The sequence below is a fragment of the Thermoascus crustaceus genome (genome assembly GCF_041956765.1).
Source record: "Thermoascus crustaceus strain CBS 181.67 unplaced genomic scaffold VTN00scaffold_3, whole genome shotgun sequence".
NCBI classification, from domain to species: Eukaryota; Fungi; Ascomycota; class Eurotiomycetes; order Eurotiales; family Thermoascaceae; genus Thermoascus; species Thermoascus crustaceus.
In genome coordinates, this window is record NW_027192529.1 from 2,632,521 (window position 1) to 2,646,149 (window position 13,629).

At 48.6% G+C, this 13,629-nt stretch overlaps 5 protein-coding genes across 5 annotated transcripts in view; 3 read left to right on the forward strand and 2 right to left on the reverse strand.

The window, feature by feature from the left end:
- Positions 1 to 311, forward strand: part of VTN00DRAFT_6141 (uncharacterized protein) — a gene marked incomplete at both ends in the record, with an annotated part of 1,280 nt that extends 969 nt beyond the window's left edge. The window contains 2 exons of the mRNA XM_069432745.1: positions 57 to 80; positions 147 to 311. Coding sequence (XP_069288573.1) covers positions 57 to 80; positions 147 to 311 — 189 coding nt within the window. The remainder of the gene's footprint in view (positions 1 to 56; positions 81 to 146) is intronic.
- Positions 312 to 983: 672 nt separating this feature from the next.
- On the forward strand, positions 984 to 2,536 carry VTN00DRAFT_6142 (uncharacterized protein; the record flags this gene model as incomplete). Its single annotated transcript, XM_069432746.1, has 2 exons — positions 984 to 1,350; positions 1,413 to 2,536. The coding sequence occupies 2 exons, from the start codon at positions 984 to 986 to the stop codon at positions 2,534 to 2,536; spliced, it is 1,491 nt and encodes a 496-aa protein (XP_069288574.1).
- Positions 2,537 to 5,896: 3,360 nt separating this feature from the next.
- VTN00DRAFT_6143 (uncharacterized protein) lies at positions 5,897 to 6,985 on the forward strand (the record flags this gene model as incomplete). The annotated part of the gene is made up of 1 exon (XM_069432747.1): positions 5,897 to 6,985. The coding sequence occupies one exon, from the start codon at positions 5,897 to 5,899 to the stop codon at positions 6,983 to 6,985; it is 1,089 nt and encodes a 362-aa protein (XP_069288575.1).
- Positions 6,986 to 9,508: 2,523 nt separating this feature from the next.
- Positions 9,509 to 11,795, reverse strand: VTN00DRAFT_6144 (uncharacterized protein; the record flags this gene model as incomplete). The annotated part of the gene is made up of 5 exons (XM_069432748.1): positions 9,509 to 9,575; positions 10,593 to 10,726; positions 10,881 to 11,354; positions 11,468 to 11,556; positions 11,609 to 11,795. The coding sequence occupies 5 exons, from the start codon at positions 11,793 to 11,795 to the stop codon at positions 9,509 to 9,511; spliced, it is 951 nt and encodes a 316-aa protein (XP_069288576.1).
- A 642-nt stretch (positions 11,796 to 12,437) lies between these two features.
- VTN00DRAFT_6145 (uncharacterized protein) lies at positions 12,438 to 13,304 on the reverse strand (the record flags this gene model as incomplete). Its single annotated transcript, XM_069432749.1, has 1 exon — positions 12,438 to 13,304. The coding sequence occupies one exon, from the start codon at positions 13,302 to 13,304 to the stop codon at positions 12,438 to 12,440; it is 867 nt and encodes a 288-aa protein (XP_069288577.1).
- Positions 13,305 to 13,629: the final 325 nt, after the last annotated feature.

Consider the following 13,629-nt stretch of genomic DNA (forward strand, 5'->3'; position numbering starts at 1 on the left):
TTGGCCATAAGTTGACAATGATCGAGGCCGATCTAATTCCAATTGAGGCATAACAGTTGACCGCATCACTATCGGTGTTGGTAAGTATTATTACTTAAGCTGTGTCCTAACTTATCATTGCCTTGGGACACTGACAGTCTTTTCAGGTCAGCGGTTTCTCAATAGAACTTTATGAGAATGAACGTGATATGCACAACGGATTTGGATCCGCACAATCCCTGCAGAACACTGTGCCGAGTTCGAATCCAGTGGTCACCCAGATGAGAGAAAAGGCACGACTCTATTACGGCAAGGACGCGAGCAATAAGTAGAAGCCGACCACCGTTCAGATATCCTGTGCTGGGACAAGAATTATGGAGTTTTAGTGCCATATCTAAGGTGGGGAGGTGCCTCCAATAGATCAGAAAGTACCAGACTACTTTGAGGAGAATGGTATGTACGTACCGGTACGGTTTGGAAAGTGGCATCTACAGTACCTGGCAGACAGCCACCGGAAGCATTGGTGAACAATTGGAAAATCGGAAGCGTACTACTGTGGGTCAATTATTCTCACCTGAGTGCAGAACATCTCCAAAACTGGTAGGAAAATTGGGTCGTCCATAGGATTCCGGAAGGAAGGCTGTTCACATCGAGACCTTTATACTTAGGTACCTGGCAGGAAGGCTCGGTTTTGGACTCGATTAATTAGTCACGCGAGATTGACTGAGAAATCCCGATATAGATATGGCCTGAGGTATCTAGTGTCCGTGCAATGTCGACAAAGTGTCGACCATTTTGCATAGACTTTTATGGTTTCACCAGAGTCGGGATGGATCAGTCCTGTACGACTTCGCTCACCATGCTAAGTTGGAAATTAAATAACACTCTCTGATCGCCGTGTGTTGGATTTCCTTTCAGCGCTCTTCTTTTCTGCTTCAGCTCACACCGGACGATTTTTATTATTCGACCTCCTGAAGAAGGCAACCGGATCCAACAATCACAACATGACCGGGTTCAACACAACCACGCAGGAACAGCAGCATTCGGGCTATCCTGCCTATGACGAACAGATCTCTCAACTAGTCCACTATGTGTACCACAACGAATTGGACAGTGCTCTCGCACTCCACCGGGCGCGGCTCGCCCTGCTTGACGCTCTCGGTTGTGCGATGGAGACTCTCCAGCAGAGCAGCGAGTGCAGAGCAATCATCGGTCCCCGCATCCCGGGCACAGACGCACCAAATGGGTTCAAACTCCCAGGGACCAACTATCAGATGGACCCAGTGAAAGGCGCCTTCGATCTCTCCACGCTGATCCGGTTTCTGGACCACAATGATGCCTACCCTGGGGCTGAATGGGGCCACCCATCTGGTAGATCTCCCGATTCATCCCTCGATGAATCAGTCGTGGGACTAACTGAGAATCTTTGATAGACAACCTCGGAGCCATTCTGGCGGTAGCGGATTGGTTAAGCCGAACTCGAGAATCAGCCCCGTCGAACGGGGGCGCCCAGCCTACCATTCGGACGGTGATCATTGCCTTGATCAAAGCATACGAGATCCAGGGGTGCTATCAGATGCAGAATGCCTTCAACAAAGTCGGCTTGGACCATACGATCCTCGTCAAGATCGCCTCCACTGCGGTTACCGCCTGGCTCACGGGATTGACGGAGGCTCAGGCGGCTGCTGCCATCTCCCACGCCTGGGCCGACGGCCATCCCCTTCGTATTTTCCGCCAGAGCCCCAATGTCGGGCCACGGAAAGGATGGGCTGCGGGCGATGCAGCCATGAGAGCGGTTCATCTCTGCCTGCTGGCCAAAGCTGGACAACCGGGAATTCCCACCGCGCTGAGTGACCCGGACTGGGGGTTCCTGAAGACCAGCTTTGGCGGCCAGCCACTGCGACTGCCCCGGCCACTGGGCTCTCTTGTCATGGAGACGGTGTTCTTCAAACTGATCACGGCCGAAGGGCATGGCATTTCTGCTGTCCAAGCCGCTCTGCAACTCTCCAAGACCCTGTCGGAAAAGGGACTCGACGCCCCACGCGACATCAGTCGGATTCACGTCCGCACCCACGAAGCGGCATGCCGGATCATCGACAAGCAAGGACCGCTCTCCAACGCAGCCGACCGTGATCACTGTATGCGATACATGATCGCCGTTGTTCTCCTCAAAAAGGCGGTCATCGAAGCAGCGGATTACAGCGATTCCGGCCCGTGGGCTCGGGATCCCCGAGTGGAGGCCCTGCGGAGCAAGATTGACATAGTCGAGGAGAAGCAGTTCACTGCGGATTACAATGGCGAGAAGAAGAGCACCGCCAGTGGACTGACCATCTCGCTGGTGGACGGGACCACTCTGGATGAGGTGGTGGTCGAATATCCGATTGGGCACCATCTGCATCAAGACACGCTGGCCAAGGTCCAGGCAAAATTCCGCGAGAACATGAAGGGGATGTTCAGCCAGGAGGAAATCGATCGGATAATCCAGGCAGTCTATGATGATAAGATGCCTGTCCATCAGCTGGTGGACCTGCTCGTGAGAGATACAAACATTGATTAGTTAGTTCTTTTAGGTGTAGTACTTGCTAATAGATTCCATCTCCGTGGAGTATATAGGTACACAAAAAAAAAAAAAGAGCAGATATCGACAGTATGGCTCTACTAGTATATTCACCTGGATTCTTCACCACGTCAATAATCAGAACCACGGTTGAATATGACGCTAAAGGTACGGCCCGTCCCGGCCGACTAGCATAGTAGGGCTGGCGCGCCTGACCGCGTCAAGCTTTAGTTTTAGTAGTATAACTGAACGTCGCCTCCCAACTGGCGCCTGCGCGAACCTTCTTCCGCACAAAAATATAATGAAATCCTCTACTAAACCCCATATTGTCAGTTGAACGTTATGACAAGCAGAATACGTCCTGTGCTTCAGGGACCATACCATCCACCCCATGTATCCCGGACAATTGGTCACCCTTTCAAATAATAATAACGTAATCTATAAGCGAGCGAGACACCTCCCTACCACGCGACGTGTTCAACAGCTTCAACCACCAAGATGCCACCAAAAAAGCAGAAATTTCAGCTCAAAGAGATGGCATATTGCTCCTAGCTATTAAATCTATTCAAGATGGTCAAATATCAAGCATCCGAGCAGCTGCGCGGCTATATGATGTGCCTCATTCAACTCTGGCTCATCGCCTTCGTGGTCGTACTGCACGCGTTGATTCCACACCAAATAATCAAAAAATTGATATCTACTGAAGAGTCTACCATTGTTGAATGGATGTTATCCATGGATCAACGTGGCATGCCACCCAGAGCTCCTACCATTGAGCAAATGGCTAATCTATTACTTATGGAGAGAGGTGGATCAAATCCATCCACTGTTGGTAAATGCTGGGTTCGGAACGTCATTAAACGCCATCCTGAGCTTCAATCAAGATATAATCAAAAATATGATTATCAACGGGCTCGATCTGAGGATCCAAAGATCATCCGCGAGTGGTTTCAACGCATACATGTCATTATTCAACAATATGGGGTGGTTGATCAAGATATCTACAACTTTGATGAGACTGGCTTTCAAATGGTTGTGATCTCAACTGCCAAAGTTATTACTGGCTCAGATCAGTCAGCTAGCCGTGCTAGATCTATACAGCCTGGAAATCGTGAGTGGGTGACTGTCATTGAGTCAATCAATTCATCTGGATGGGCCTTACCTCCCGTGATCATATTTGCAGGCAAGGTGCATCAAGCTTCATGGTATAAAGATATACCATCTGATTGGGTGATTGGTGTGAGTGAGAATGGCTGGACAAATGATCAACTTGGCTTGCTTTGGGTGAAAGAGGTATTCCATAAGCATACCCATGCCCGTGCAATTGGCAAATATTGATTACTGATTCTTGATGGCCATGGAAGTCACATTACTCCTGAATTTGATTAGTTCTGCACCCAGAATATGATCATCCCATTATGCATGCCACCACATTCCTCCCATCTTCTTCAACCACTTGATTTCAGCTGTTTTGCACCTTTAAAGAAGGCATATGGGCAGAGGGTTGAGAAAAGCATGCATCTTGGCATCAATCATATTGATAGACAAGACTTTCTCATTGCATATCAATCTGCGCGAATGGAAGCTCTATCTCAGTCTAATATCTGCAGTGGATTTGCAGCTACTGGCTTAGTTCCATATCAGCCTGATCAAGTGCTTTCGCGACTTCACATTCAGATGAAGACACCAACACCACCTACTACATCTCACAGCAATCAATCGGCATCCTGGGTCTCTGAGATACTTCATAATATCAAGGAATTGGAGCTTCAGACCCGGGCTCTTAAGCGCCTATTGAAACATCATTCTCAAAGCCCGCCAAGTCCATCAAATCAAGCTCTTAATCAACTAGTCAAGGGCTGTCAGATTGCAATGCATAATGCAGTCCTTCTTGCACAGGAAAATAAGGAGTTACAAGCTGCCAATCAGCGCTAGAAAAGAAAGAGGAATGCCCCTAGATCCTATATAGCTACTGGGGGCATTCTAACAGGCGCAGAAGGGCAGGAACGTGCTCAGTAAGCTGATCAAAGGCAGGAAGGGGTAGTTGAGCAGCCAGATCCACGGCCAGCAAAGCGGGCACCACCACAGTGCAGCATATGCAATTCATTAGAACATACTGCTAGGGCATGCCCTTGCCGCTAAGTAATTGATATATAGTGTATATAGCTTCAATTTTGGGGATTGCTGTTACATAGTTAGTTATTGAATATAGTAGGCGGTGGTGAGATGTCTCGCTCGCTTATAGATTACGTTAGTTATTAACTTAGATACTTTCAAGCTTAGCGAAGCCTTTTTGAAAAAAAAAGGTTGGTATTGAATTGGAAAACTGTCATAAATTTTAGTGCCAAATTCCTGCAAGGCAACTCTTGTTGAAATTCTTGCTTGGGAATCATGGGACCAGGTTACTTTGCTGCCTGGAGCCTTTGGCTTCAAAGCCTACAGCGGTAACGCCCTGTGGGATTCCTCGTATAGTTCCGCATGCGTGTCTTAGATGTTGCCTAGAAAATGCCATAGCAGTAACAGTAAGGTAGGTTTCTAATCATAAACTTATCAAGGCTAGTCAGGTGAGGATTAGTGCAGTGAAGTAGTAGATTAAGTAGCTGTTGTGGGGTAAGCCTCGTAGTCGTGTACGAGGAAGCTATAGATAGGTCATGGGTACCAGCCCTAACCCTGAGCCCTGAGCCCTGAGCCCTAGGCTAGTCGGCCAGGTGATCTTGGTCATGTGCTGATCCGCGGCTGCTGTGTTGAATACAACAACTGAGATGTACAGCTGTAACCTAGGGCCCCCCGTCCCCCCCGAAAAAAAAAACATACTGCAGAACATACCATAGCCTTCCCTTTCTCTGTCTGTTGATTGCCTTCCTATAGGGTATCTCTTTGGGCAAAAAACATCGAGAGTACGCCACCTGGGTCTTTCTGTGATAAGGTAGTTACGTAATCTTTTGGCTTAACGTTAGTTACTCAAACAAGGACCATCATGTCGTTGAAAGAATCCGGAGTCTTGAAATACCGCTGCAATACAGAGAGCCCGGCCACTCGATGGGCCTTTAGCGTCATAGGCCTGGTCGTGGACGCCCCCTTGGATGAAGACATCCTGAGAAGCAAAGTTACCGAATTAGTCACTCTGTGGCCCGTTTTGGGTGGCCAACTTTTTTGGATGGTGAAGAGACTCACTGCTATACCCCTCTACATCCATCCATACCTATTTCTACTTATGTGGGCCTTCAGGAGAAAAGACCATGGCCGTTATCAACTGGTTCGACAGTCGACTTTGTCAGCAGGAAAGTCCAGCAGAATCTGGCGGATTATCTCCAAATAGATATTGTCGTCCAGGGAAAACAGAAACCGACGGTCTCCAAGATGCCAGACATCGAAGAGGTCGATAAGAAGTTTGTATTCGATATGCCTGTCCTACCAGATAATGTCTTTCTGCTTCGAGTAACCGTTCTACGGGATGCCACTCTGCTGTCTTTCGGTATAAGTCACCGTCTGGCGGACGCGACCGCACAACATCAAGTTATCAAGGCATTCTGCGATCTGCTGTCTGGCAACTCCATCCCGGAGTTGATACTTCCCCCGGATGCCAGAGGGACTAATATGTCTGAACTGGTGATTCCCGACACGAAGGCCTCTGACATCCCTAGCGTGGATTACAAGACCCACCAGGACAACTTCATGGGCGGGTTTTTTCCCCTCGTGAAACTTGTATTGAAAACTCTATGGACTGAAGTCCTCCGCATGATCGGCCTGCGAGAGCGCCTTGAAGGAAAATTCGTGTATCTCCCCGGCCCGTGGGTGAATGGAGTCCGCAACGCCGCACTGGAGACTCTGAAAACGCAAATCCAGCCGAAGCAACACGACGGGGTCGAGCCAACAAAGAACGATATCATAACCACTTGGCTGCTCAAGACCATTCACGATCGAGTACAGCGGAGTGATGATCCAGTTGACTTCTACGGACCACTTAACTACCGATCGGCGATCCCCCCACCGCCGGCGGGGACCACCTGGATACACGACAGTGTCGGACCCCTGAGACATCAACTAACCGTGGCACAGATCCAGACGGAATCGATCGCCACTTTTGCCCGGGGCCTGCGCCTGACAACACTGCGATACAAACAAGCCTCTTCGATCCGAGAGTATCTTCGATTCTGTGAGGATCATGTCACCGAAACACTTATACCGCGCGTGAGAAAACCCAGCTGGAACTTACCCTTGACCGTGGTCAGCTCTTGGACCACGTTGGATTTCGCTGCGCTGGACTTCTCGGGAGCCGCTCCCGAAAAGAAGGAAGCCAAGGTCATTTTCGTCAACCCGATAGCCCGTGGTATGCGGTCTGGATTCTGGCCCAGCGCGTTTACGATCAAAGATAAAGATGGTGGGTACTGGGTTCGTGCATACATGACCCCGTCGGCATGGCAGCATCTATACCATCGCAGCCACTAAATGAGCAAAAATCGCTGTGGGTGTTATAGAACGATCTTGATTTACTACTGTCTTCACATATTCGACCATCTCAGCAAAAGGCAGCATAGACCAGCATGATATAGGTTTGGGCTTAGGACTCTACTGCACCATGTATATATCCTTCTAACATCTGAGATGGGATAGTTACATAGACTTTCTACAAATTTTCTGTGGTTGGTGTGTACATGTACATATTCAATATGGTCTAGCCGTGGAACTTTTAACCATAATACCACGTCGTCACGGAGAGAGGAAAGAAGAAAAAAGTGTATTATTTCCGACAAGAGGATATAATGGGAAATGCTTTTCCAGCTGATGGCGCAAGTTCGTTGCTTAACAGCTCAACAAAGTACTGTGGTCTGCAGGTTTCAGTAGCCCACGAAAATCGATATCTGGCATTCTGACAGGAACGAAAAAAAAAATGTACATTTGACAGTAACACCGTTCCTGGTTTTCCTGTAAAATTGAAATCTCTGCAGTCGTCAGCATGGCCTACCTACCAAAGGTAGAGGTCTACCAGACATCGACCTCAGTGCATGACGTACTAACCCAGATGCTTGTTCAAAAGATTAAAAAGTACAGCACCATGACCAAAGAAATAACTTCAAAATTGCTTTTTGAGCAGTAGTGGAGGCAATTAGCTCTGCTCACTTACACTTTAGAGCCAGGAAGTTAGTGCTTAGGGGTCAGGACTCACGGTATATACATCATGAGATCCGGACTTCCGCTCTCAAGCCTTATGGCTTCATTTCTGGTATCTGATGTTGATCACATTTAATAATAGCACAGTGATATTCTCTGCATCTAATGGATCCCAGGTGGTGAATGGATTCTACATACACAATACAGAGCGTATGTCCAATGCTCCTGGAGCCACCACTTTGGAATTCAAAACTCTTAGGACCTGGATACCTGTTGGCCTTGAAAAGCTGAAACTACGTGGCTTCTTCTTTTCGCCTCAGTGAGCCTTGGTATGTAGTACTAATCCTTGCTACTCCGCACTCCGGACACGATCAGCCCACTTAGACAATCCCGGGACTGGTAATAAGCCCGAACCTGCCATGACCCGTGGGTGACCAGTGACTGCAGAGGATTGTGCACCTGGGCAGCCTTACCAGGCCCGACATCAGAGGGATAGGAATGAAAGTTGGTTGGGACTAACATGAAAGACCGTTGCAGCGGACCTGATACTGGATGTACTGCACTGTCTCCATCAGACTTGCAGGCGGAGCCAAAGGAGCAGGCTTAACAACAGCTAGATACGCGAACCTTGGGACGTGTCCCTGATTAGCAACGCTAGTCTTCTCTGTGTTGTGATGTTGGCTACGAACGCTAAGGAAAGATCTTTGATGAAACTAGATCGATCTGCAAGAGCAGGAATGTAGTCATCAATTGTTTTGTCAACAAGATGTCTGCGCTTTGAAGAAAAGAGGAGTGACCATTCCGCACACAATGTGGTGAAATCATGCTGGCAGTGAGGATGATAAATGCGGTGGAGAGAGACAACGGCTCGCAATAACTTAGGTATGGGTCAATCTGATTAATCTAAGTGTAAATCGGGACACGGCAGGATTTCGATATGCACGAGCCGCGAACAGGGGGATCCACAAGACAAGGCTCGAATGGCGAGGATCTATCTACCCCACAACATCAGTTTCAACTGCAAGTGCTAACCCGATCCCAATTATAATACCGAAGCCTCTTGCATCACGCCTAGAACGTTCCAGATATACATTAGTAATTGCTAAAACCACAATCCCAATGCTCCAAAGGACGAAACTAACCAGAATGATAATTGCGACCGGCCGGCGTCCGAAATATAGCTCTTTCACTGACTTGTTCTGACAGTTCTGCATTAAAGTGAGCCGTTGAAGCAGTAAACCTAACTCAATGCCTATACTAACTACTTGTCAATCAATAGGTATTCGGTACTGGATTACGGATCTGGAACACCGGAATAACTTGGAAAGAGAACTACTTGCATAATTATTTTGTGGTATTCCAGAGCAAAGAGCTTGGGACCTGCCAGTCTATGGAGCCTTGCCATCAGACCCTGCACCTGGATCCGAGTCATCGGGGGCAAACAAAAATAACAAGGAACATGGCAGTAGCCAGGACGACAAAACGTCAAGTAGTCTAAGAACATACTTAGATACGCTATACTGTTGTCTTTTTGGCTGAGTGGCATCGTCTCCGCCTTCAGCAGTACAGTACTTTTTTAGAAGTCAGCAGGACTCCAGCATGATTACCAGCTTTCGGGCGTCTCTCTCACTTATCCTACCATGCACAGCAGGGGCTTTTGTCTATGCCGTATCCTGTTGCTCTTGATCTACAGGCATGGCACTGCATGTTTGCCACTGCTTGCAGTGTCTTGTGCGCTAGCCACAAGAGAAGAGTCATCATCAAAACACTGATGGACTGCATAGCTTGACACTGCATGTTTGCTACTGCTAGCAGTTTCTTGTTCTCACTTTCACACTGTTTTCTCATATTAGCCTTCCTCTAATCTATATAACCCGCACGGAACTTGATGTTGAACCGGATCAGTCTTGCAATTTCAGAATTGAATCTATCAAGAATCCAGTCTATATAAATTTCTCTCAAGCCTTAATTATTCCTCAGCCACTTAAAACACACCACACAATGCAATTCCTGGCCACCGTTGCTGCCCTTCTGGCTAGCTCTGCATTTATTGCGGCTGCGTCTACTCCAGAGAGACAATCCTGGGCTGCTGGCTGTCCTGAAGGGATGTCTCTTTGTGGAGTATGAAATATTAAGCCCTGCCTATCTCTATCATACAGAAAATCTAATGCTTTGTTTTTCTTCCTACCAGCAATGCAACAGAACCTCGTGCAAAGTGGGTAGTTTTAACTTGTAAGTTGCAAACAACGAGGCAATCACACAATGTTATTAGTTCTATACTGATGTCGATAATCTACGTAGTAGCTGTGATGTTGGCAAGGTATGGCTCATCAGACTGAACCAACCACGGTATAGTCCGTGCACCATTGACTGATTTTGCTTTTGTTTTTATTTAGTGCACGGTACAGAGTGGAGCAGGAGACGGCGCTCCATGTGAAAGGACAAGGGATTCTAAAACCATATGCTCTGGACGAGGCTAAGGACAGTATCTGGAAGCTGCAGCTGCTATATTCCCTTTCTTTTGTTTCCTTAACCTTTTTTTCTTTTGCCTGCGCCATGACGGATGATGAAATGAAACGTGGGAGATTGACCTTCCTTTCGATGACTAGGAACTCTTGATACGTGGAATAACAGACTTTCCTATGATTGTGTTTTCCTTTTCTTCGTTCAGTGTGCTTGAAGCCGCTCAAAGGCTTCCTGCTGGGTCGCGGTTGTACACGAGACTCCAGTAGCTGACGCTGGTTTTGAAGCACGATCGCATATTTTTCTCTCCAGAAAGAAGTTTATGCCGTTTGCCCATGATCTTAACTATAATCGTTCCTTTACTAGGTATTTTCTATTTAGAAGCCTTAGCCATGACCACATGAATTCCCCCATATACATACATACATGAGAAGTAATTTATTCCCAGCTCGATCCCACAGAGCAAGGATCAAGCACTCACAGAAGCATAAACTCAGGTGACTTCAGATCCACCCATCCGAGGTTCGGCTCCGATTGCTTCCATCCAAGCCGTTGCTGGGTGAGTTTCGAGTACGTCTTGACCTCTTCGATCGGGTAGGAGAGCCAGGGTACTTCCTATAGATAGAAGTGCATTGTTAGAATGATGTCCGGCATCACAAATCGAATGACAAGTTATCCATCCGGCCTTAACACCCTTAGGTGAAATCCATCCCATTTCCCAATACGGCCGGCTATCATGGCCCCATGTAAATGGTATTGATGTGCTTACCTCCTGCCTATACACCCCCGAACACATAAACATGATATGCACCGTCCGACTCCCGCTCTCCTTCTCATACCTCCCGCCTCCATGGTATACGCTCCCAAGCATAACGAACGCTTCTCCAGCTTTCATCTCCGCATCCACAACGCCCCTACACCCATCGGGTCCGAAATCCGGCTCTTCATCGCCCCAGAGATGCGATCCGGGAACGACTCTTGTCGCTCCGATCTCGCGCGTCGTGTCGCATCCGGGGACGAACAGGCCCAGCAGCATGTCGCGGTGCGGGGAGTAGTGGTAGGATGTGGCGGGCGTGTGACGCGCGTGGTGGTTCTTATCGTCGCGGTGGAGGCGCTGGGCGGCGGCTCCCGGACGGATGTCCATTGCGATGGCGATGGAGAGGAGTGGGTGCGTGGTGTCGGTGGAGGGGGTGGTGTCGTAGTAGTTTGTGGTTGTGAGGGAGAGGAAGTGGTCGGCAAGGTCCTGGTTAGGTATTTTATATTTTTAGTATAGGCGACCGTTTAACTCTGGTAAAAGGAACCATAGTATTTCTTAAAGGAGGTACTGTACATGCTAATAGAGAAAAAGAAACTCACTCGATACAACTCATCCTCAAAAAACCTCTCCCTCACAGTCTTACTCCTCCCGATCAGCCTCGTACACGTTCTCGTCCCGCCATTCAGCGCTTGACCGGATCAGCCTTCATACAAACTAGGTATAATGAATATGGTACTCACCACCAACCGTACTCCCCTCCTCGTTCGTATCCAGGTACGGCTGGACTTCACGCTGCGCCTGCGCGAGCACCTCCGGCGTCGTGAAGTCCTGGATGATGACGCAGCCGTCCTTCTCGATGGCGCGGATGAAGTCCTCGCGGGGAGCGGAGTAGGGGATGCGTTGGATGGAGGGGGTAGTAGAGGACATGATTAATATTCTGGTTAGATTAATGGAATCAATTGAACAAATATCCAGGTTGATTGTGGGAGATGCGAGCTAACGAGCGGGTTGATAACACGGTGTAAGGGCATGTGAACGCACAGTACTATATAACCCCCTTTTCTCTGTACTGGAGAAGATCAATATCAAAATGCGGAACCTAAAGAGAAATATATTTATATACCAACTTTCATTCAACGTGCCACTACATAACTCAAGCTCAATTTCATATACTTATCATCGCTAGAGCAGCAGTTGAAACACCAGGCACGGCATGGCATAGATAAGGAGGAAGGAGAGTGATAAATAACTGATAAAGGTCGGAACGAACCGACAGAGTCAGTCAGGTGGGATGCAGCGCACGTGGTAGCTAGCTAGCATATCTGCAAACATGCGGGATGATCTCTATATATCAATTATCTGTGCAAATAATACAAATGGGTACTGTTGCAGGCACCTCCGGTGTGGTAGATTGCTCTAATAATCTATAGAAACGTTCTAAGGGTGAGGAATTTTCAACAATTGATCGATTGCTCGTAATGCCTAAGGACTAGAAGGAAGATGGAGGATTCCCCCTACTGAATATATCCGCCACCACCACCATATCCCAGAACCGCGACAAACAAAAGCCTACTTCCAATGCCCCCTCAACAGCTCCTCCGCAAACACAATCATCGCCCGAAACGCCTCCTGCCTCACCCTCTCCGGCCCCTCCAGCACGGCCCTCAAGTGCGCCCCGACCCCGATCTGCTCCTCCCCCTTCACCAGCCCAGCAACCACCTCTTCCGTAGACTCGTCCAGCGGCATCCCCGGGATGCTCCCGATGTCCCTGAGACGGGGGTGGTGCCGCTCGGTCACAAGCTCCGTCTGCGATACCGCGGGCGGGAAGATCTCGACGACTTTGATGTTGTTCTTATCATCGTTCTCTAAATTTTGTTTCAACGACGAATGTGATGACCTCTTCAACTGCTCCCTCAGCACCAAAATCCAATTATGCAGCGCCTCCTTGGTCGCGTTGTAATTCCCCGACCAGAGCATCCCGGGGACGATCCCCAGCGTCGCTCCGACATAAATCAACGACGCCTGCTTCTGTCTCTGTCGTTGCAGAATCGGCAACAGCGCGACCGTCAGATGGACCTGGCTCGTGTAATTCGTCACCACCTCCTCATCCAGGACGGACAGATCGACCGTCTCGGGTCTCGAGAAGTCACAGGGCCGCAGGATCCCCGCGCTGAAGATGATGCAGTCGAGATCCGGGTGCGACGTGGCGATGGAGGTCGCGAAAGATGGGATCTCGTCTAGACGGGTGATGTCGAATTGTATGGCCGTGACTCTGTCGGTGGCAGTGTCGGTTCCGCCGTGGCTGGAGATGAAGTGGTCGAGACGGTCTCGACGGCGGCCGGCGAGGATCACTTTTGTTCCCTGGGAGAGCGGTTTGGAGGCGAGGCGCCGATGATGAGGGCTTTTTTTATTATTATAATCAAGTTTAACGTCCATACCGAGCCTTTCGGCTATGACAGACCCTGATTCTTGGGCAGAAGCCCCTATTAGTCCCTAATCTCGTCTTTGACCATTCTGAACCTTTTCCTCGCCCCAGGCCGCCTAGTGATGAGGGCTTTGGTGTAGAGGGGGGAAGGAGATTGCGAGGAAGACATGGTTGATGGAATGGTTTCTTTTCTGGATGAATACGGTAGATAAGAACTGAGGTGGGAAAAATAGTGGGACGTTCAGGATCTATTGAGAACAAACAGAGAGAAACTCGAAGTGGACTTCTGTCCTCTTTGAATATCTAATATATATATATATATATATATATATATAT